Source organism: Phocoena sinus, chromosome 3, assembly GCF_008692025.1.
Source record: "Phocoena sinus isolate mPhoSin1 chromosome 3, mPhoSin1.pri, whole genome shotgun sequence".
Taxonomy (NCBI): domain Eukaryota; kingdom Metazoa; phylum Chordata; class Mammalia; order Artiodactyla; family Phocoenidae; genus Phocoena; species Phocoena sinus.
The window spans coordinates 19,923,091-19,947,198 of record NC_045765.1 but is presented as its reverse complement, the minus strand read 5'-3'; the positions used below and the strand labels follow the sequence as shown (position 1 = coordinate 19,947,198).

The 24,108-nt window shown below is 57.1% G+C and overlaps 1 protein-coding gene across 1 annotated transcript in view; it reads left to right on the top strand.

Moving 5' to 3' along the window:
• Window positions 1-668: 668 nt before the first annotated feature.
• Window positions 669-24,108, top strand: part of UNC5A (unc-5 netrin receptor A) — a 62,812-nt gene continuing 39,372 nt past the window's right edge. The window contains exon 1 of the mRNA XM_032626398.1: window positions 669-755. Coding sequence (XP_032482289.1) covers window positions 686-755 — 70 coding nt within the window. The 5' untranslated portion in view covers window positions 669-685. The remainder of the gene's footprint in view (window positions 756-24,108) is intronic.

Here is a 24,108-nt window from a genome sequence, read left to right as displayed (position 1 = left end):
GGGCTGGGGGTAGAGAACTGCAGCGGAACCTACCCCGGGCACCCCTGCCCCGGGCCTCTGTCTGCAGCCTGGCGCCGGGCCGGGGTCGCCGCAGCCCTGGGCCCCTCCCGGGCCACCTGTGCGCCGGCTGGCGGGCCCGGGAGAGCCCGGATCCGGAGAACCGATCCGCTCCGGGTTTCAGACTCCTGGCTGGTCCCTGGAGATCGCGTGGGGCGGTGGGAGGCCTCCCCGCCCACCACCCCAGCCCCTCCCCGGGGGAGCCTCGGGCATCGCCGGGAGGGATCCCCGGAGCTGGAGGGTGGCCCACTCGCGCGGCGCAGGGCGGCGGGGCCCCTCCTTCCTTCCCCCGCCCCGCCCTGCTGTCGCCCCGCTCCGGTGCTCCAGTCCGGATTTTGCGGCGCCCGCCGGCCGGCTCCCAGGCTGCGGGCTCAGCGCGGCGGCTAGCTCGGTGCGCGGCGCGGCTGGCGCTGCGCTCCGCCCCGGCTGCATTGCTGCGCTCCTGTTGCCCAGGGGAGCCCACGCGCCGCGTGCGCCCCGCAGCCGGCCGCCCGGAGGCAGCGCAGACCGCTGGCAATGGGCCCCGGGGGTGCCCGGAGCTGGGGCTCTGGGCTGAGGCGCTGAAAGGCGCCCTCTCGTCCGCGGGGCCCCGCGCCCGGCCCGCCCACCCGCCTGCCCGCCCGCGGCCATGGCCGTCCGGTCCGGCCTGTGGCCAGCGTTCCTGGGCATAGTCCTCGCCGCCTGGCTCCGCGGCTCGGGTGAGTCATGCGCGCGCTCTGGGGAGGCTTGCGGGGGACCGTGCGCGCGAACGCTCGCTGCTCTGGGGGTCCCTGATCCGCGCTGCCGGACCCGGCCTGGAGCCCCCGGGGGCCAAACTTTGCGAGGCTGGACGCGGGGGCCGCCTCTTGCTGCTGCGCAGCTTCCCCGCGCGCTTGCCCGGAAGCCTGGGTTCTGCCAAGTACAGGAGCAGCTGTCAGCGCGTGGGGCTGGCGAGTGTAGACACCCCACGCCTGCAGGCGGGGGAAGTTTGCTGGTTGCCCGGCCCCAGAGCAGGGTCGGGGGTTTAGATCAACGCCCCGGGGAGTCTGACTTTGCCGGTTAGCAGATTAGAGGGGTTTGACCACATCCCAAGTGCCCAGGAAATTGAGGAAGGGGGTTAAGATACCTCTTCCCGGCAGCATCTGTCCCAAACAGCTACTCACAATTCCCAGCTTGGCACCTGGCCTCTGCCCACGTCCGGAACACAGTGTCCTCCTCTGTCCTCGCCACACACACTCGCACACGCACACACCCAGGCGTGGAGGCGCATACACTAGCCCCCCAGCCCCTGTAGCCGGCACGATCAGAGCGCCAGGGCCCCTGACCCGCGCTGTGGCTCTTGGCATTCCTGGTGTGTGGGGGCCAGAGGTGTATGCTGTGGATCTACTACCGCGTCCTCCCCTCCCTTTCTCTAAACAACCCTCTCCCTCCCTTCGTGTCCCTTTGGCCACCCTCTCCTGCCCCATAACTCAGCCTTCAGCCCACCTCCTGGGGGTGGGGGGAGTTCCCCTGCATCCTTTGTTTGCTGTCCCTGAGCTTCCACCTAGGCTGAGTTTTTGGGGGCCTCCTGGTCTGTGCCTGACCCCCGTGCACTTAGCAGAGCTGAGTGTGTGTATGGCGGGGGGGTGGGGGGTGGGGGGAGGGTGTCATTCGTGTGATCAAGGGAGCATGGAGTTTGCCCTAGCAATTCTTGATTCTTGCTGGCCTGAGACCCTGGGGGTGGGGGGTGGGGGTGCTGCTGAGCCTGGCCAGGCCATTGTTAATCCCAGGTGTGTCAGAAGGGAGCATTGGGTTTCCTGAGATGGGAAGCCAGACTGACTGGAGATGAATGAGTGAAAGCTCAGAAACCAGCCTGATGATCGAGGCTGATGGCTGTTTCCTTAAAGGGTCTCTGCATAGTGCATCCTGCATCCACCACTGCCTGGCCACCCTCTGCATCCTGCCCCCCTCAGTCCTCCCTCTACCTCATCCCATCCACTCTCTCTCCCTTTCCATCACCCCATCATCCCCCCACCAAATCCTCACTTTACCAAACCCCTCTGCCCCATGACCTCCCCTCCTCATCCGGACTGAGCTGGGAGGCTGCACTGCCACTGGGTGCGTCTTCATATTGCACACATGTGTGTGTTAGGAGTGTGTGCATCGCTGAGGGGTACGGGTTGCACCACTGACTGTGGTGATCTGGGGGTGTTAGAGCTCCACACACAAGGGAGGTGTTGCTAGATACCCAGTAGGGGCCGGGACATGTTTACTGAGTCAGATGCTTGCGAGAGGGCTGTGTGGTCATATCTGCATGTTGCCCACGTGAGCACGTGTGAGGGCCATGGGCTGCCATGTGTGCCCTGGCGATGACGCGGGTTGGCAGTGTGTGCAGCCTTGGTATGCGTGTGGCCAGATGAGCGTGTGTGACGGTAGGCCTACCGCGCGTGTGTGACGGTTGTGAGCAGTGGCACAGGTGAGGGTGTGTAGATGAGACGGTGGTGGGTACTGGTGAGTCAGGGTGCCGCAGCCCCGGGGGTGCTGTGTGGATTCCTTGGGAGGCTGTAGAGTGGGGGAACCGCATTCCTGGGTCTTGAGGCACCTTTTGGGGCCTTGTGCAAGGTTGCCGAGGGAGCTGGCCAGTGGGCACCCGTGCCACAGGGCTGCCCTGGAGCAGAGCCTGCCTCTGGGCATCAACTCTCAGGCCCATGTGAGGGGCTGCTGAAGGGCATGGGGCCCTTCTTGTCATCTCGGGCCCCTTACTGCTGGCCCCCACAGGCTCCAGGCACAGGTGCCCAGCAGGCTGGCCCTGCGCTGACCCCGGCTCCTCCCACACCGCCCATTTAGCTCCTTGGCAACAGCAACCAGTGAAATGTGTCTGTGAGTGGCTGAGGGAGGGAAAGCTGGCCAGGCGGCAGGGGGCGCCGGGGGCCAGCACTTCTGAAGCCTCCTGCTCTCCAGGCTAAGTGCCCACCCTCTGTCTTCTGATATCACACAAAAGCCTGTCCCTTCAGCACACTTACCTGAGTGGGCCCTCTCTGTGCCCGCGCACACAGGGACCCACGTGTCTCACAGGCTTTTCCCATTCATACCCAGTCACACAGCTGGCACCTGCCTCCCCGCCCCTGTGAGCTGCACACACCTGTGTTTCCCTGTCTCAGATCTCTGCACTCCTGAGGGGGCGGGGCCCACGGGGAGCTGGATCTCCTGGAAGGTTGGGCCGAGGGGCATCACTGACTCGTGGCACTGCCCATCCTGATCCCAACAGTCCGTCCCAGTGGCCGCTTCCTCAGGCCCCTCCCCCACCTTCAGGGCCGGTCCTGGACCCCTCTTTCCACCCCCCACCCCCAGGCTGGAGCACTTGGTTGCTGGGAAGGTGTCTTAATTCTTCAAGGCTAAGAGATACACTGCTCTCACTCACCCTGCCATGGGATGGGGGTCTGCTCTTTGGGGTCCCCCCAGGCACCCCAGAAGAGGGCTGGCCCTCTGACTGGCCCACCCGCCTCTCCTTGCCTGTGCTGGGAGGGGCTTCCCTTAGGAGCCTGGGATTGGCATTGATCCAGGTACCAGACCCCCCCCCCCCCCCCCCCCCCAGCCAAGAGGCACTGACTGGCCTGGTTCCTGGTTCCTGAGCAGCCAACTTTGGCCTCAGCTGGGGGCCAGGACCCCCTGTCTTATATCCCTTCATCCTGCCTCGTGCTGCTCTGGGCCCCAGAGCTGCAGACTCAAGCCATGAAGTCTCAGAGGCAGAAGCTGCCCTCAGCCAGGGCTGGAGGACTTTTCCAGGCAAAGGCCCCAATGCTAGGCTTGGCTGCCACCAGAGACACATGTATACACAGATGCACACACGCGCGCACACACACACACACACACACACACACACACAGGCGTGCGCACGTGCGCACTGTCTCATGAACGTACCCAGACCTGCTCATTCCAGGCCAACCCTCTCCTGCAGTCCCCTCCTCCCAGGGGCCCTGCCGTCCCCTCTCCCCTTTTTCCCCCAGCCTGGGGCTGGAAACCTTAGAGTCTCTCTTGGCTCTAATCTTCTCCTTCACGCTTCATGTCTAATCTGTCACCAAGTCCTCCAGCTCAGCCCTACTTGTGACTTTGCTCATGTCCCTCTCCTCCTTTGTCCCCTCCTCCCCCAGCCCTTTCTTCCTCACCTTTCTCACTTGGACCAGTGCAGTGGCCACCCCCCACTCATCCCCCTCCTGTGCCTCCTCCACTTAGACTAATGCCCCTTTTACCCAGGCTAGAACCCACTAGAAAGCCTTCTGTGGCACCCCAGTGCCAGCAGGTAAAGTCTGAACCCTGAGCCCAGGAGCCCTTAGGAAACACCTGCATCACCACACATCCCTGGGCTGATGTGTTGGTAGGTTGGGCGTCCTCCCTGGCTCTGACTGCCGGTGGGCTGGGCATCCACACCCCCAGACAAGCTCTTGCTTCCACACACTGTACTTGCCTTGCAGAACCTGGTGCCCCCCCCCGCAGCCAGCCAGCCACGCTCCCCATCCTATACCCCAACATCCTCAGCTCTGTCCAGATCCAGGCCAAGCCTCCCTGCTGCCTCCAGTCCCCACTTTTCTGCTTATCTCAGCCCCCAGCTTCAATCCAGCCCCCTCCAAGAGGCCTCCCCAGCTCTTCCTAAGACCCATGCAGGGGTCACGGCACACTGAGGAGCTCTGAGTGGGCTACAGGACAGAGGTACTGGTTCTTCAGCCCTGGAAATGCACATGGGGCCTGGGGCAGCTGCCAGAGGCATCTGGCCCGAGCCACCTCCTCATTCACGCCAGTGCTTCCCACACATATTGCCACTGTCTGCGGCACTGCGACCCGGTTCTCAGCCCCCAGTGTGCTCCAAGTCACAGCCAGTCAAATGCTTGTTTTTTCTCTTTATTTCCTCTGCTTGAGTTCGGGTTCTCTGGATAGGCAGGGAGGGCTCTTGCAGCTGGGGAGAAGGAGAGAAGTTTGCTCTGTCCCCTCCGCAGCCCTCCTCATCCCTCCTCATCCCTGTGCCTGTACACAGACTGCCCTGCTCCAGGGAGGCTGGAGATGGCTCCTGTCCAGGGCGGGGACCAGCTAGCTGATGCCCCACACACGGATGGCAAACCAGCTCACGGGAGCGTGAGTCCCTCACACAGCTTTGCCAATGTATGTAGAATAGGAACCTCCCTGCCCACCCGCAGCCCTCCCAGGCATAGATGTTCCCAGGTGGGTGTTTTCTCATGCAAGTAATGTCATCTGGCCCCAGACTTGCAGACTGAAGCCCCTGGAAGGTAGGGCTGAGGGGCACCCAGCTGTGGCATTAGCCATCCTGACCCTGACAGTCTGTCTGGGTGGCCCTTCCTCGGGCCCCACCCCCATCCTCAGGGCCGGAGTTGACACCAAGACTGGCGGCTCTGTGGGCACCTACCCAGGGCTCCTAGCTCCTGAGGCTCAGCCCCAGCAGAGCCCAGCCCCTGGGCCCCGACCATCTTCACCACCTAGATGGACGCCCAGCTTCCTGCAGTCAGTTCTGCTGGCTCAGCCCTCCGTTCCTCTTGTCTGCTCCCATGAGAGTGGCATTGAAGGGTCCTCCTGCCTTCTGGGGAGGCTTGGCCCCCTCCTCCTGTCAGGTCTAGTAGAAAGGGCAGTGCTTAAGAGGCAGACAGGCCCGGTTTCAGTCTAAGCCATCTGACCTAGGATGAGTAACTTTTACTCCCCAGCCTGTTCTCACCTTTGTAGAATGGGGTCACGTCTGCTTCCTGAGGTTATAGTTACGAGTTGATGGGCAACATAGAGCACCCAGGGTGGACCCCGACATGGAGCAGGCATGCGTTTGCCTCCTTCCTCCATTTTCCCTGGCACCTGAAGGGACATGAGTTAGGACAGGGTGGAGTCTTAAGATGCATCAGGCCCCAAGCTCATATATACGAGAGAAGATGGTCTCTGTATAAGCTGCTTCACCTCTTGTGGCTCCAGCCCCAGGCAGGAGCCCTCAGGAGGAATCATTGCTTCTAGTTGGAAGAACCACCCTACTCACCCCCCATCTATACACACATCACCCCTGCAGGGCCTGATTCAGACACTGGTTGCTGCAGTGCAAAGAGCTTTGTTTGGGGGTTCTGTGAACATGATGATTTGGGCTCAGCTTGTCCTGGAACTGTGTGCTGACGATCAGGTCTCACACACAGAACATGGCAGCAAAGCAGGGGTGGGGGCCCTGGATGGAATCACTTCTGTTCGGGCTCTGCTGTTTGATTGCTGTGTGATCTTGGACAAATCACTTAACCTCTCTGGGCTGTTTTCCTCTTTGTATACTAAAGGGTTGGGCTTGATGACTACTGGGGGCTGTGCCCAGAGAGGCTGCCTTGTGAGCCTGGGGTGGACTGTGCACTCAGCAGCAGGTTCCCCCAGGAGTTGTTCACACCTGCCCAGCACCTGCCAAAGCCACCAACCACACTGGCAGCAGCTGCCTGTGTTGCTTTGGAGCTACGTGGCTGTTGCAGCAGGGCCGAAGGTGACTGTGAGACAGAGGTGGGAGTTGTGAGTCCCAGCGCCCAGGCAAGGAAGCAGGGTCATGCTTTAGCTGGTGAACTCCCCCAGTGGCAAAAACAGGCCTTCTCAGGACCCCAGAAGGTCAGAGTGCCAGTGCCTAAGGCCCACCCTCTTCCCAGGGACTGATGTCAGATGCTGCAGGCAGTCGTTGGTCCCCTGGGAGCCAGAACCCCAGGCACGTGGAGAAGGTGGTAGGATGGTTGAGTTGGCAGGCTCCTGGGGTCAGGGTCTGGACCAGGACTCCGACTAGGGTGAGGCAAGGGAGGGGCCTAGGGTGCAAAATTTAAGTCGTGCTAGTACAGGGTCAGCCCCTGAGGGTGAGTGCCTCCTTACATTTTGTACCCTTGGCACCCCCTGCCTCACCCTCGTCCTGGCTGTGGATCCAGCTCCTCCCTGTACTTCTTTATTTCCTTGTCTCTAAAATAGTCATAAGAGGACCTAACTCAGTGTTGATGTGTGAATTAGGCAGACTGATGGCATGTCAATCTTGGCACACAGTAGGCACTCAATAAATGTTAGCAATTGCTGGTGAGAGATATGGCAGAGGGCACTGTTCCATCCTCTCCTATGGGGAGTGGGGGAGTCCTTGGTTCCCTCTTTGTGGGAGAGGGTGCAGCTAGGGGTCCAGGCAAAAGGGCATAGGCCTGAGGGGAGGTCTCCATTTGGGGATGGGGGACAGGCCTTGTGTCTTTTCTCTGCCCACTTTGACGCCCAGGGGCAGGGCATATAGAAGTCCCCTGCCCCTCCTGCTCTCCAGGTGTGGTTGTTGGCTGCGCCATCCCAGCCCTGTTTGAGATGGAGACAGGGAGATTCATAGCCATCAGGAGAGGCCTAAGTGGCAGCTGCTCCCCAGAGTAGGCCACAAAGGGCAAATTTTAGGTCCCGCTTAGATGGGGGAGGGGACCCCGAACTCCCCACCTATGAGTGGGCCATGGTGAGAGCACCAAGGGCCAGTGCCCTGATGGGTGAGTCCCCCAGATTCAGGCCCCTCTGCACGCCTGGATGCCAGAGCTGTGTCCCTCTAGAAGGCTCAGGGTCACCTTGAGCTCCAGGCAAATACATGGCTGAGGTTTGGGGAGGGGGAGTCAGTCCAGATTGATCCTTGGAGAGGGAGCTCTGATCCCTGTATCTCACCTCTGCAGTACACCTCCCCAGCCAGGGTGGCAGGTGGGACTCCCCGTGCCCCACCCCAGCATGTCCAGCTCAGAGCCTGCAGGGAGGTACACCCCGATTTAGACCCTACCCCCTCCTTATTGGAGCAGAGACCAGATGGAGTTGAGGGGCTTCTGCCTTTTTCCACATCTGCATCTTTCCAGCCCTTCTCGCCCCCCACCCCAACAAAAAAAGAAAAAAAAAAAAAGGATGCCAGGCACTGGCAGGTAGGAGTGATTACTTATGGTCCCGGCGTGACAGGCGTGACCGGAGCCTTCCCCACTCCCCACCACGTTGTCCGGGTAGCTTGGCGGGTGGGGGTCGCGGGCTAGAGGCAAGCCTCCTGCGGGCGAGCTGCGGAGCACGTGAGCAGCCGTGGGGCGGCAGGTGCCCGAGCCCATGGGAGCCCGAGCCCAGGGGATTAGCAATTAGCCGCTGCGCCCGCCCGCCGGGGCTCTGGGTAGGGGCCCGCCCCGGGGCCGTCCAAGGAAAAGGGGCGCTGCGCGTCCCGGCCCGCGGCCCCGCCCCCGCCCCCGCCCCCGCCCCCGCCCGGCGCCGGGTAATGAGCACGCAGTAAACTCGGCGGCCGCGCGGAAGAGGGACAGGATCCCTCCGCCCGCGAGCCCGCCCGCGGCCGCCCGCCGGATTAGCGGCTCTTTGTTCCGGGCCTGTTAACAAGTTGCTGGCTGAGCGCTCGGCTGCCGCCGGGGGAGCAGGCGTCCAGCCTCCGGGCACTGCGGCTCGGCGGCCTCCGCTGCTCCTCGGTTCCCGCGCCCGCCCGGCTGCAGGCCCCACTGGCGCCGCCTTCCCTCAGACCCCGGAGACGTAGCTGGGCGGTGGGCCCCTCTGGCGGTCTGGTGTATGTAGCGGCTCCAACTCCCAGGCTGAGCGCGCGGCGGAAAGGAGGAGATTTCTGGGGCACCTTCTGTAGGCTTCCAGTGCGCCGCTGTGGTCCGTCCCATTTTACAGATATGGGAGGGCATGGCTTCCCGAGGTCCCCGCATGGGCATCGTAAGCAAGCCTGGGGTTCCAACCCAGGTCTTTGACATCCAAACTCATTCTCCTCTGCTAAGAGGATTGAAGCCTGCGGCGGGGAAAGGAGGAGGCTTCGGTGGCTGAAACTGCCGTTCCTTATATTCTTCATTACCTTGGTGATGGTAGGAACCGTGGCCGGTGCTGGGCGCTACCTGCATCATCTGATAAGAACCTCAGGACAACCCAGGAGGTAGGTGAGGTTAGTCCCATTTATTAGATGAGGACACTGAGGCTCAGAGAAGTGGCAGAGCTGGGACCTTGTTACTGCTCAGCCTCACCTCCCCCACCCACACCAGCGGGGAGCAGAACCAAGCCCCATGTGTCCATTTACTGTCAGGACCTTGTCTGGTGTCCCATGGACTTGAAAGCCCACTGGAGAGAGTCAGGGGACCTTGCTTCTGGGCATGATCTTGGGCTAATCCCCTCATCTCCCAGAGCCCATTTCCCCCCTGTATCCTGCCTCTTCACACCATCCTACCACCAGGGTGCAGGTACTTTCTAATCCTGGGCTGGGATGTCCAGGCCACAGGATTTTGATTATAAAACCCCCTGGGGGTCGGCTTTCCAACTCTTCCAGGGCCACACATCTTCAGGTGGCTCGGGCTGTTCAGAGCAACTTTCTTATGGGAGGTGGAATCCTTCCCAGTAAGCTCCTCTAGATAGTTCTTGGCTTTTCCTTCTGGGGCCACACGAGGGTAGCTTTTCTCTTTTCAGTTATTTAAGACAGGGCCCTATCTGCCCTTTGCCAGGCCAGGCACCTCCCATCCACTCAGGTGTTCCTCATGTAGCAGGTTCCAAGCCCCCTTCTCTACCCTGAACATCTTTGTTAGCTGTGTCTGGATGTCAGTCCCAGCAGGGCATCCCACTGTGACACAATGCCCTGGTGTGGACTAGCATAGGATACTAAGTGTGTCTGTTGCAAATTTTGAAAAACCCAACCCAAACTGGCTTAAGCAAAAAAAAAAAAAAAAGAGAGATTTATTGCCATGTGTGACTGAAAGGCCAGGGGTAGCTCTGGCTTCAGGCATGGTTGGATCCAGGGAGAACAGTGTGACCAGGATACATCCCTCATCTCTGCTCTGGCAGGGGATGGGGGGTGTTGGTGCCACTCTCCAACAGCCTTTCCCCTCACAGTACCAAGGTATCTGCCAGGGTTACCAGGGCTACATCCTTGCAGGCCCAATCCAGGGGGAAAGAGAGAATCCCTCTTCCCTTAGCCATCCAACAAATGTCCTGGTCTTTCCTCATTGGTCCAATTCAAGTGCTGTATGAGTGAGCCAGTCCCCACTTTCAGGGGTTATGGTTGCACAGGTTAGCTGGGCCCAAGCCACCTATGTCACTGTCCTGTTACCCAGGCTGTTTGCCACCACTCACAGCTTCTTGTTCATGGAGAAGCGATGGGCACATGATCCTCAGATTTAACCAGTATGTCATCAGTACATTTTACCCAAGTATTTAAGAAAAATGCTGACTAGCACCAAGGACACAGCCTGAGGCTGACCCAAGCCTGGATCAACATTAGCCAATTAATCGGCTGTGTTAGAAAACAATCCTGGCCGGACTTCCTTGGTGGCACAGTGGTTAAGAATCCGCCTGCTGGGCTTCCCTGGTGGCGCAGTGGTTGAGAGTCCGCCTGCCGATGCAGGGGACACGGGTTCATGCCCCGGTCCGGGAAGATCCCACGTGCCACGGAGCAGCTGGGCCCGTGAGCCATGGCCGCTGAGCCTGAGCGTCCGGAGCCTGTGCTCCGCAACGGGAGAGGCCACAACAGTGAGAGGCCTGCGTACCGCAAAAAAAAGAATCCGCCTGCCAATACAGGGGACACAGGTTCGAGCCCTGGTCTGGGAAGATCCCACATGCTGTGGAGCAACTAAGCCCATATGCTACAACTACTGAACCTGCGCTCTAGAGCCCACGAGCCACAATACTGAGCCTGAGTGCCGCAACTACCGAAGCCCGCGGGCCTAGAGCCAAGCTCCACAACAAGAGACGCCACCGCAGTGAGAAGCCTGTGCACCACAACGAAGAGCAGCCCCCGCCCGCCGCAACTAGAGAAAGCCCATGCGCAGCAGTGAAGACCCAATGCAGCCAAAAATAAAAAAAAGAAAACAATGCTGGCCATTCAGAAGGTTTTGCCGTCCCCTAAATGTGCTGTCACCTGGTTCGTATATCTCCATTTGCTGATCTTGAGATATTAAATCCAGACACACTGTTTCCAGTCCGTTTCCAGTCCGGCCCTGACCTATCAGAACAGTAATCTTATGATAAGGGAAGCTGGTCTGGTGTGACAGGTACTTGGGGGTTCCAGCATGTCTCTCGGTGTCCCTGCTCCCCTTGGTCATCTGCAGCTGACTGAGAAGCACTACCAGAATCGTTCCTGGGGTCTGCATCGGGTTCACCAGGTTGTGGTTTTTCCAGTGGACATTTGTTGGGTTTTGTATCTGTCCAGCTTCCATTCCCAGTCCCATCAGAATTCCCTGACCTCTCCCCTGGTATAGCCTTAGTCAGTGTTCGACAGGCCCCTTCATCTTGGCAGCAGGGCCCAAGTGAGACAGGTTAGTAATTTCCCTATCCTGGTTCCTTTCCTGCTTCAGAGCTTGCTTTTTAAGCCTCTTTTCCCTTCTCTCAGCAACCCAGTCTCTCACCAGTACTTCCCCCTTTTTGCTTAAATTTGTGAGAATCATTTTCTGTTGCTTGCACTCAAAGAACCTAAGTGATGCATTCACCAAATACAACTTTCTTCCTTTTTTGAAAATTAGGCCACAGCTCACACATCTCCTGCCCCAAGACTGCTCCCACTCCTTTCTCAGAGGTCAGCAGCGGGGTTCAGCAGGTCCCTGTGCCAGGACCTGAGGTGTAATTCATTAGGACCAAGAGACCTGAACTCATTCGCAACAAACACTCGACCTATCCTGACCTCGCCTGGCCTTCAGTGCTTTCTTACTAGTGTTTGTCCTGCCTCTCCACTTCAGTGTCCTCAGGTGTAAAATGGTGGGGTGGGGAGGCCAGCTTTCCAGTACCCGCCCTCCCCAACCAGTCAGAAGGCCCACCCTTTCCTGGTCCTCCTCCTCCAAGCCCCTCCTGCCCCATGTTGCTTTGGCATTTCCCACAAGCTTCAGCTGGACCTGAGCTTACCCTTCCCTGCATGGTTCTCCCGTCCATGCCTCTCATCGGTGGCTTTGTCCTTGGTTTGGGGCCATCTTTCCATGTTGGGCATGTCTGGTTAGAATATGAGCCTACCTAGATGTCTTGCAGCTGCCCTGACAATTTTTGAGAGTCCTTTTTCCTCCAGATCTTTTGGGATCACACAGCCAGAGGTCCATCTTTGAGACCCACTCGATCCTCTCAAGACCCCTTTCTTTTAAGACTCCTGGCTCCATTGGGGAGCTTGTCTTTAGTGTGAGTTGCCTGAAGCCTGGCACCCATAGGCTAGGACGCCCTTCTGAGGGTGGTCAGCATCCCCTCCCCAGCAGTGATGTGCTGGTAAATGTTTAACAGTTGGCTCTCTGGGAGAGCTGCAGGACAGATTTGCCGATTTCCATGGTGTAAATACTCCCACGATAGCCTATTTTAAGCTACAAGTGTGATGTTGACCAGCTTGCAAAATTCCAGAAATTTTAACAACAGGCTCTCCTAAGCCAGGATGAGCTGGCTCCAGCACATCGCTATTCCCTGGTCACCCCAGCCCTCTGAAGAAGTGGTCACAGGAAGGGAGTGACAAAGTCTCCTTAGGCCTCTCCCCGCAGGACCCACTGACCTCCCCAGCTCTTTGGTGAGCTATGGGGTGGGGAGTCAGGCGCTAGGGGATTGTGGTTAAGAGTCGGGGCCCTGGAACAGTTAGAATCCTAAACTGGGTGACCTAAGACAGGTGATTTCAGCTCTCTGTGCCTTGATTTCCTCATCCGGAAAATCTGGATAATGAAAGGCTCCTACCTCGTAAGATTGTGAGGATTAAATGAGTTACTCTGTGTGGAACACTTAGCCCAATACCAAACCCGGGGTGAACGCTCCATAAATGGGACTGCCGCGGACGCTGTGTGGACAGCAGTGGGGATGCTCACTCTTGGCCTCCCTCTGTGACACCCCCTGAAGTGGTGGTGGGAGCAGGGTTCTTGGTTGACAGCACTGGCAGAGAGCATCAAGGGAGGACACTGCAGATCTAGAATCTTGGGAAGGTGCTCGTTCTGGGGTGATGAGCATTCACGAGAGGGCTTGAGAAGGAAGGTTGATGTAGTGAAAGATGACTCATCCAGAGGACTTGACTCCTGACAGCCTGGAAGCTGGGGTGGGTTCCCAGGACATGCAGAGTGTAGAGGTGACAGGGGTCACAGCAACATTCAAGAGCCCAGACAGGCCAGGCAAGGACAATCCATCTGCTGACCTGCAGACTGGATCGTGGCTTCAGGGCTGGTCCCTGGCCACCCCTCTTCTTCTACTCCCAACTCTGGGTGTCCCAAGGCCAGAGGAGGAGAGGGACTCTGCCTAGGACCTTATTAGCATGTGGTGGCATTGGCCAGACAGTGAAGGGAAGGGGAAGAGCACACAGGCGTTCCCTGGTGACAGTGTGTGTACAGGGGAGCTGGGAGGTGCAGCCCGGCTGAAGCAGACAGTGCCTGTGGGGGACCAGTGAGCGACAGCGCTGGCTACATCGTTGAGCTGGGGACTGACAGGCAGTGAGCGGTGTTTAAGGAAGATTGATCTGGCAGCGCGTGGATGAGAGCAGGGAGAGGCTGGAGGCAAGGAGACCAGCCAGGAGGCTGCAGCGGTCATCCAGGCAAGAAATGACGAGGCCTCCCTTCTCAGGGAGCAGGCAGCGGGGATGGAGTCAGAGAGACGGATGTGGGAGACATTTGAAGGGAGGAGCCTCTGGATGTTGCATGTGGGGGGCGAGGGACGGGGAAGAGGCAAACATGATTCAGAGCTTTCAAGCCTGGGGAAGTGATGTCAGAAACAGAAAATGGACGGGGAGCCTCAGCGGGGAAGAAGCTTAAAGAGCAACAGGGCTCCAAGAGCTGTGCGCTTCACCCAGGGAGCTTCACCCTGCCAGGCCCTACCTAGAGCGTGGACGTCAGTCAGGCACTTTGGCCACAAGTAGCAGAAACTGGCTCTGGTCAAGTGAAGCAAGGGGAATGTAACAGGGGTGGTCAGGTTCAGTGGGTAACCAAGGGAGAGGCAAAGTCATGTCCTAGGAGAGAAGTTCTCAAAAGGTCAGGGTGATGATGGGGCTGTCCTATGTAATTCAAGGCACCCAAGGCAGGAGGGGAAAGTGGATTTGCTTTGTTCTGTGCAGCCTTAGAGGGTAGGGTCAGGACCAGCAGGTCAGAGACACCGGAGGCTGAGAAAGACCTTCCTAACAAGCAGTGACACCGGTGGCCTTGGCAGGCAGGGAGCTCCCCATCTGTGGGGCTATTGAAACAGACCCTGTCAGGACCTGTCAGGGAGACTGTGGACTGGTGGCAGGTGGCCTTGGTGAGGCTCCACGGTAAAGGGGAAAGGATGGAGCTTTGGAAATGACTTCAGCTCCACTCTCAGCCCCACTCTTACTGGTTGGCCTTGAGAAGTTTCTTACCCATTGGGAACTGGGCTCTCTGGAGGGCTCCCATCTCGTGGGATTTTGTAGTTTCTTTGGTGCTTGTTGCTTTGACTACTCAACACACGTTCTCACCAGCACAGCACTCTTCCTTAGGTGACCTCCTGTCCAATACCATGTGGTCAATTATGGGGCCCCATCCTTCCCCTAGAAAACACCTGAGCAGGCTGGCAAATCCTAGTGGAGATCCTAGGCACAGTGATTGGTCCAGGGTGGCCACGTGACCTGGGCTGAGCCAATCAGGATCCTACCCATGGCTTTTACCACCTGGAGGTGGAGGAGTTGCCCTCTCTGCCCCGGAGGTTGGCAGTTGTGAAGATGCAGGCAGAGATGTTGGGCCAGTGGCAGCCATTTCCCCCTTGTATGGAGAGAGCCTGGCTGCAGAGAGGAGTGAGGCCAGCACACAGAGACAAGCAGAAGGGGGAGATGTCTGGTGGCCCCGAGGCCCTAGAGACTCAGGAGCCTGCAGCTTTTCTCTCAGTCCTGTGGGCTGTCCCCCAGCCTTCCCAGCACTTGAGCCAAGAATATCCCGCTTTAGGCTTATGCCAGTTTGGTTGGATTTCAGTGCCCTGCACCTGAACGGGGCCTGGCGCAGGGTCTCAGGAGGAAGATAGGACGGTATGGGTAAAGCACCCACCCAGAGGTGTCTGGGTGGCCGTGTGCGGGGCATGTAACCCACAGGTGGCAGACAGAACGTTCTAGACAATAGAGAGTTCACATAAAAGTCCAGATTTGGGGCTTCCCTTGAAAAGTTAGATCTGGGCACTGAGAGCCTGTTTTCCTGGGCAGGTAGGGGCTGGGACCTGGCTGCCACCTTGGCAGGTGTACACCCGTCTCCCATACACCCCCACTGCCCAGGCACACTGAGGCTGCGTTCTAACCCCAGCACAACACTGAGGACTTGTATGGAAGCCTTTCCTCCCCTCCCTTCTGGCTCTAGCGACTGCATTTGGGGCCTTAGATTTCACCTGTTCAGTTGAGGTGGCAACAGCTAGTCAGGTGGAAAGTCTGAAAGCTTATGGGAAACCTGGGACTGGCACTTTGAGGGGCAGGGAGGGCGGGAAGTAGAGATGGGAGGCCCATTCAGAAGGAGCTGGTCATGGGCATTGTGAGCTCGAGTCCCGTTTTAAGGGGTGACTAGGGAATGGCTGCGGCCGAGATGGAAAAGGAGGATTTGGGGAATGATTCCGAGGAAGCCAGAAGGAGGCCAAAGAGAGAGCATGGGAGCCTGGGGAGGAGTTTAAAGTTTTGAGAAGGACAGGGAGGCAGCCACAGGAGGGCTGCAGGGAAAGGCCCCGCCGACGAGGCCGGGAGGGTACACATGCTGGGACGGGGCCAGGAATTGCCACCTGAGAGCCTGTGCTGGGCAGCATGAAACCAGTCTTAGAGATCGGGGATGAAGTGAGTGGGCAGGGCATAGGGGCCACTCGGAATGTGAAGTGCTGTGAGGGAAGGATATTAGAGACAGAGAGGGATCCTTGAGGGCTTCAGAGCAGGAGCCCGTGCAAAGGGAGCAGGGGCAGGACAGGTGTGATTGCTCGGCGCTTGCAAAGCCCTTGCACACAGCTCTCTGCAGGCAGCCTCAGAGCGGAAGTGACTTCCCGAGTCAAACGGCCACTGCAGGCCAGGTCCCAGGCCCAGCCCCTCTGAGCACAGGTCTGTGCAAGGGGGTGAGGCAGAAGGCCCAGGGCCCCAGCAAGCTTTTGAGGGAAGCCAAAAGGATGGACTGGGGGAGAAGGCCGAGTGAAGATGGGGACACATCAGTCATCAAATAAGTGTTGATGAGGACCTACTTTGTGCCCGGCCCTGCATTAGGCCCTGTGGATACACAGTGAGCAAGGCCGGCACTGTCCCCACCCTTGAGGAACTCACATTCTGGTGGGGGGAGATGACCGTGAACAAACAAGCAGACAGATTGAGATAATGAGGAATGCTCTTCAGGACTTGGAAGGCAGGCAGAGAGGGACGCGTGACCTGTGACCCCAGGTGAGCAGATGCAGGCGTGTTGGCTGGCGTGGTCAGGCCCCTCTGAGGAGGTGCCATGTGAGCTGAGACCCGAATGACAGGAAGGAGCGGAGGTCCACTGCGGTCTGGGCGCAGGGAGGTGTAGAGCTGGGTGGAGAGAAAGCGTGATTTGTCTCTGTGTTCATGTATGCTATGTGCCCCTCAGCTTCCTGAAAGGCACAGTCTGAGGAGCTGAGTGATTAGAAGTCCCTCTGAAGGCAGATCCGACAGGATCCACAGGGGTGAGGAAGGTTGCTCAGAGGTGTGGGTACTGCGCAAGAGAGCCCAGGCCTGGGGTGGTTGCATGTCACCCTGGACGGGGGGTCAAGAGCCCTGGGTCCCAGGCCTGCGCTGAGTTCAGAGGGTGAGCCCCAGACCAGACATACTCCTCTGCCTCATGTGAGAAATGGAGAGGATGACCAGGGCCTGGGCTGTCATGGCGCTGGTCCTGAGGCCTTAGAATGGAAAGGGGTGGGCTAAGGGTGGGGAGAAGGGAGGGTGTGGGGAGAAGCCAAGACAGGCCCCTTCAGCACCAGCCTGCAGTCTCAGTGCCTGTTGTCCCCACCTCCTCCCAGTATCAGGTATGACCCTGTAAAGTGAGCTAGGGGAGTCCAATGCAGTTGAGATTCACACCCTTCTCAAGTATGTTGTTATATATATAACTGAGGTGCAATTCATATACCTTAAAATTAACCATTTTTAAAGTGCACATATAGTGGCATTTAGTACGTTCACAGTGTTGTGCAACCATCACCTCTATCTAGTTCCAAAGCACTTTCGTCAGCCTCAAAGGAGACCCCATTAGCTGTCACTCCCCAATGCCCCCGCCCCCGCCCCCGCCCCCCCCCCCCCCCCCGCCAGCCCCTGGCAAACACCAACCTGCTTTCTGTCGCTACAGATTTGTCTATTCTGGGTATTCCCTGCGTATTTCATATGAATGGAATCATACAGTGTGTGGCCTTTAGTGTCTGGCTTCTCTGACTTAGTATGTTTTCGAGGTCCATCCATGTTGTAGCACATATCAGTGCTTCATTCCTTTTTATGGCCAAGTAATGTTCTGTTGTATGGGTAGACCACGTTTGGTTTATCCATTATCATCGGTTGATGGACAGTTGGTTGTTTCCAGTGTTGGGGCTATTGTAAATAATGCTGCTCTGAACATTTGCGTGCAAGTGTTTGTTACCCAGGAGTGGAATTGCTGGGTGATATGGTAATTCTAGGTCTAATTTCTTGAGAAATCACCAGACTGTTTTCCTCGGCAACTGCACCATTTTATGTTCCCACCAGCAATGTGTGAGGGTTCCAGTTTTCCACATCCTCATGCTTATTTTTGAAATCATTAAATTCTTGCAAAAATTGTTTTTTTTCCTCTCTTGGTGCTCCAGCTTTGCTAGTGCCTGAGTTCATGTGGAGGCCACCGCCAGGCCGGCCAGCCCTGCCTGGTGTGGGTTACATGGCCCAGGATTGGCTTCAAAGGGCAGGCTGGGGGGGACAGGGGCAGCTGGGGGCACGTGGCCCTGCAGTGGGTCAGGCTGGTTGTCAGGGAAAGGTCAGGCCTCTTTCTGCCCTCTGGGACTCCGTTTCCCTCAACCCCTCCCTTCTTCCTCCGCACACGCCCCCAGCCAGGAGCTGCCCTCGCTGCCCCTCTGCTCCGATTTGTGTGTGTGTCTCGTCACCAGGATAAATGTAGCTACAAACAATGCGGCGGGCTGGGTGCTAATTTGTCAGACGCAGTGTGCGGCTGTGATTCCGAATACATTAACATTTTCACATGAAATCATTTCAATTTTTAGTGATTAAGAAGTATTTGTTTTAAAGCATCAGGGTGATTTACTGCAGGCCTAGGGGGCTTTGGAGGGGGTGGAGGAGCCCCCAGGTGTGACGTCATTTGTAGGTACCAGCATGAGCAGAGATCACACCAGTCACCATCCCTCACGCACCCGTGCCCACCTCGGGCTTCCTGGGTGTGAGGCTGGAGGTGGCAAAGAGTGGGCAAGTCTCAGGACCAAGAGGTGGAGACTCCCCCCTAACCTCAAGTAGCAGCCTGTCACTCTGTCTTAGCTTCTTTGTGGCACTTATCAGCATCAGAGATGACCTTCTTTATTGACTTGTGTACTTATTTTCTACTTCCCTCCACATTAGGACATAAGGTTCTTGAGGGGCTGTGGCCTGCTCACTGCTCACTGTGTCCCCTGAGCCTAGAACAATACCTGGCAGTAAGTAGAAGCTCAGGATTTGTTGGATAGATGGACACACAGGCGGGAGAGTGGATAGATGGGTAGCTGGATGGATGAGTGGGTAAATGGGTGGGTGGACGGGTAGGTGGGTGTGTGGATGGATGGGTGTGGGGAGGATAGATGATTGTTCAGGGGGCACAGAAGACCCCTCGCTGTACCGTGAATCCTGTTATCCTTGAGTCAAGCTCTCTCTGGGACTTGAGGGACGCCAGCCCTCTCAGGCAAGCCACCTCTGCTGTACCAGGCTTCCAGGCACCTGGGAAGTACGAGTTCATTAGCACTAGGGCTGGTACTCGCAAGCCTCCGATCCCCGCACTTGCTCATCACTCCCACTCTCTAGAGCCTATCTGTGCCTCCCTCTCTGAGTGGATGGGAGCCATTGAGGGTCCCCTAGGGCGCTGGACAGACCGGCTCCTCCAGGACCCAGCCGCTGCCAGCCTTCTTAGCCAGGGACCCTCTCCTTCCCTCCCGGGGGCTCCCAAGCAGGGTGGCCCTCTCCAGGGCAGCTGAGGTCTGGGCATGAAGGACAGGCCTGCAGGGGACACGTATGGTGTGCACTGGCATGTGTGTGTGACAGGATGTGCTCAGAGCTTGGTCAACTGGAAATCAGGCTCCTTCAGGCCTCGCTCCGTGGGGGTCACACAGGAGGCCCTGCGTCACCCTTCTGCGCCTCCCAAACTTCTGTGGCCCTGCACCCCACCCCCGCACCCCCAGATCAGACCCCTCCCCCACCTACCCCAGCGAAAGGAAAATGAAACTTTTATCGTTCAGCAGAAGCAACATCAGAAAACAATTATTGTTTTAATTACCTGCTGTCGCGGTACAAGACAGGGAGGTTGTAAAGTGCGATAAAATTTTTCATGTTAATGGACTGCCAGCTTGGGCCAGGGTGCGATTTATGGGACTGCAGCTGGCAACTCCAGTCAGCTGGTATGGAGCCCCCCGGGCCCCTCTCCCCGTCCCTGGGGCCAGGTCTCCAATGCCAGGGGCATTGTCCATCACCTTCTACTGCGACACAGCAGGGGTCCTTGCCTCAGAGCCCAGGAGTGCTCAAGACAGCACATACCAAGGAGTGTCCTAGGGGCTGCATCCCCTGCAGGGTGAACCTTGGATTGGCCCCTCTTTCCACTCCATAGAAGCCATGCTGGTGTTGGGCTGGGGCTGGCACGTGGGTGGACCTGTCTCCCTAAATAGGCCCTCTCCCCACGACCCTGCTCTGCTCTGGCCCCCCCATCCTCCAGCCACACAGGATCAGCGCCCTGGCTACCATCTTGGACTTCTGCATTGCCCAGAGCCAGCCCTGTAACCTCGCACCTGTCTCCTCCTCCTCTGCCCCCCAATACCTCTCAGACCCTGAATGCCACCTCCTGGCAGAGGTCCTCCCCTGTCCTGCCCTCAACCAGCCCAGCCCCACTGCTGTGCCTGCATCTTCCCAAAGCCCATCATGGCACACCCCTGCTCGGGAACCAGCCTGTTTTGTGCTAAGCTCTTTCATACATTATCTCATTGAAGCTTCACAGCAGAGCTTTGTCATCATGCTCCCCATTTTACAGACATGGAAACCAAGGCATGGAAAAGGCGAACGTTTGGCTGGCAGTCTGATTTCAGAGGGCTGGTCTAAAGACTACATGGAGTACCAGTTGTGACATGTTCGGAACAGCACCAGGAATAGAGTTCATGCCCTAAACGTTTCAGCTCTAATAATAATTCCTGTTACTGCTGTTCAACCTGGAGCAAATCACTTCTCTGCTTTAGTTACACCTCACTTTCCTCATCTGTACAACGGGGACAGCCGTCACCTATCCTATAGCATGAGAGGATCAAATAAGCCACGTGTGCGGCTCAGGGCAGGGTGCATGGTGAGAGCCTGGACACGTTAGTGCAGTCCCTGCTGTTTCCATGGTAATAGTGGTGGAAGTTAAGGCTGTGAAGAGAAGTTGAGGCCACGTTATGCAAGGCCCTTAATGCCACATCAAGGAGTTTCAAGCCATTCCAGAGGTAGTGGGGAAGCTGCTGAAGATTTTAAATCCAGAAAGCCATGTGATCAGATCTGGGTTTTAGAAGGATCATGGTGGCCCAGTGGCAGATCGATGGGTGAGGGAGCACAGCTCAGTACCAGAATGATCCAGATGAGGGCTGACGAGTCCTGCACCCCAACTGTGAAGAGACAGTTCCAGCCATGGTGAAGGTGAACAGGCAGGGCTTGTCATGACTTGGACAGAGGAGGAGTGAGGGAGGAGCATCAAGGGTCTGCACAGGGCCGGCCTCTGTGGGGACTCATGCTTTTTTAGATCTTCCCTGCCTGGTGCCAAGCACGGGGCCAGCACAAGTGGTGGCTGCTTCCGCCTCCAGGACATGGGTAATGGGCTGAAGCCCAGGGAGCAGTGGAAACATCTGGGGCTGGGGCCAAGTCTGAGTAGGGAGGAGCCCAACTTGAGAGAATCTTCAGGCCATTGCCGGGGACTTGGGTGGGGCTTCTCTGAGCCACCTCAGCGGCCTGGCTTTGTCTCTGGATGGGCTCAGGTGCAGGCTGTGAGTCTGCCCTGGGTGGATTTGCTCATCCATTCATTCACTCACCCACTCATTTGTTCATTTCTCAACTCATGTCTTCAACAAATAATTGTTGAACACCATCTCTACTGGGGGGTGGGGACGGGTCTGAGCTGGACCCTGAGTACGCCAGGAAGTAGGACGGAGCAGTACGCACACGCTCCCAGAGCTGATGTTCTAGTGGAGGAGACAGGCAACGAGCCAGTGAGCAAATGAAGAAATGAAATGATTGCATGTTGTCGGGAGTGCAGAGGAGAACAAAGAAGGAGATGAGACGGGTCCCCCTTCCTCCCTCCTCCTCTCAGGCCCTGTCCTATCTGCCTATGAGAAGTGGCCCATGGCTTCCCAGCCCTGCCAAGATACATTGTTGGCATTAGCAGCCTGGCCTGCCCAATACATCTCCCTGTCTGCCCTGGATTACTTCCCCCATTTTGGCCATCACTTCAGAACTCTAATATATTCCCCAGGGCCCGGGAGGGGCCATTCACTTAAAGATCTTTCTATGGAGTCTTCTCCTCTGAGGACCCTGAGGGGAAGAAAAATGCCAGGAGAGGACGAAAAAGAGAGCAAGGGAGATCTGATTTCAGAACTCCCAGGCAGCAGAACAGATGCAGAAGGGAGCAGGGCCCTGCTTGCTCAGAGAACTATCTATCCTGCGGTGTAAGTGCCTCCCACCCTCCCTCTCACCCTCTGCCTGTGCCCCTGCAGGAGTCTGAGCTCTGCCACCCTGCCTTCCTGGGGAGAAGCTGTCCCCAGGTGCTGGGAGATGGTTCCCTAATGACAGTTCAATTTGCCGGTGTCTCTCCCTCATCTCTGCCAGTTCTCTGAGGAGCCACATGAGGGCTGTGAGGCCTCCGGTGTGGGCCAGCCCCTCTGTGCTCCATTCCTGTAGTTGAGCCAGAGTGGCTGGCAGGCTGGGCCCACCCTGTGCCAGGTGGCAGCCCCAAGACAGAATGGAGTGTGAGAGGTCGATGGCAGTGCTCCGGGCCCTGGTTGGTGCTCATATGACTGTCTAGGCTGGAAGTCATCACCCATTTGGGATTTCGGGTGGCAGCTGCTTCTCATGAAAACATGGGGTAGTTCCAGGTCCCCGCCTGGCACTGTGGGCAACCCCTGCACTCGGCAGGCAGCATGGCCAGGGAGAGAGGTGGTCTCAGGGTGGCTTGGTGGCGTGACGGATGTTCTCATGCATCACATGAGCCTGGGAATGGGGCCTCTGGCCAGGAGCTGGCTTGTACACCTGGAGGTAGACATCAGTATTGATGTGACCCAGGAAGTATGTGCTCGTGGGTGAAGGTGACCTCACTGCATGCTTGGAAAGCAGGAATGACTGCCCCACAAGGCCAGCCCCTGGGGGCTTAGGACCACCTGCTCTTCTAAATGTGAACAGAGGCTGCCTGCCTGGTCTGGTGTGTGTTCATTGTATGAGACTCACATGAATGCTCCCAGGTGGAGACAGCTGGGCACCCTGCCCATGGCTGAGAGAGGTCCTCATCCAGGATCCTCTAACCACCCTGGTCCAAATTTCAGGAAATTCCCTGATCCCCTCCCAACAGTTCCAGATGCTCCAGAGCCTCTGATCCATTTCTCTCGTGTGCTGGCATTTCCCTGCCTGGCTCCGTCCCCTTCCCTCCTGTCAAACATAGGAAATCACTGGATTCCTCAAAGAGCAGCGCCAAGTTCCTCCTCAACGTGCAGGTGTGTGAGTGAGTGTGGAGGGAAGTGTGGCAGGGGTTGGGGGTAGACACACACTTGTGTGCCTGAGCATGGGCATAGAGGAACCAGCACCAATATTAATAGGTGCCTTGATAAAGGGTGTATGTCTATGTGTGTGTGTGTGTGTGTGTGTGTGTGTGTGTGTCCTCTGGGTGTATCCTAAGTGTTCTGGGGTGTGGGTTCCATGTATAAGTATGTCTTAGAAATGGATTCATCTGGAATTTGTAGCAACTGTTTTATCATTGATAAGGAGCTGACAGAGAAAGGAAACAAAAGGTCTGAATGAATAAACAGTCTTCTGGGTAGAGAAGTGTAAGATGTGAGCTCGGCCAAGAATTGGAGCTTATCTTTTTTATCTTTTATTTTTTTAACATTTAAATGAAAGATCTGGAAGAGAATGTGTGCAGTGAAATCACCAAGTTTGCAGTTAAAGCTAAACTCTCCTGGGTGGTAGTAAAAATGCCAGGCTGGTGAGGGATAAGCTTTGGGAAACTCTTATCTTGACAGGCAATGGGCTGGGCAGAGAATGGCCAGCAAGTTTCAGTTTGGGGGAAGTGAGGATGTGGGTGGTGTCTCGGGGAGGGTGTTTGGAGCTTCTTTCCTAAAGAGGGACCCAGAAGGGCAATCGAAATCTGGGCATGCTTGGGAAGGGAGTTTGAAGTGAGCCAAAAGTATTCTCCTCCCAACACACGAGTGAGGTATACCTGCATCCGGCACTCTGGTGTGCTTGTGGTCATGTCTCCTTAGGGGAGCGCCAGCCCAAGATTGGGGAAACCTGGGTACAGACTCATATGGTCTGGGTAATTCATTTCCCTTCCTTGACCCTCAGTTTGTACATCTGTGAAACGGAGGTAATGATCCCTGGGGACCTGCTTCACAGAGAGGGAGAGACTGAGATCTCACTCAGATGACAATGTGTAGGTTAACTGTAAAGTTCAGTGCAACTGTGAGTGGATGTTATCTGGAGAGTTGTGATGAGAAGGAAACTGTCATATAAAGTCATTCTAGCCCACCTGGGACAACTTCACTGTACGGAGAGAGGCTAAGAGGGAATATGGTAGAAATCTATAAAATCAGAAAGGGCATAGAGAAGGGAACACGGCTCCTTCACTAAATCCCAGCCTGACAGAATGAACCCCTTCCCACTCCTGGCCCCCACCAAAACTCAGGAGAGGGAAGTTTAAAACCAATAACCAGAAATCCTGCTGCACTCAGCAGGGAATAAACTTTGAAAATCATTTCCCCTAGAGGTGATACAGGCTGGAATTG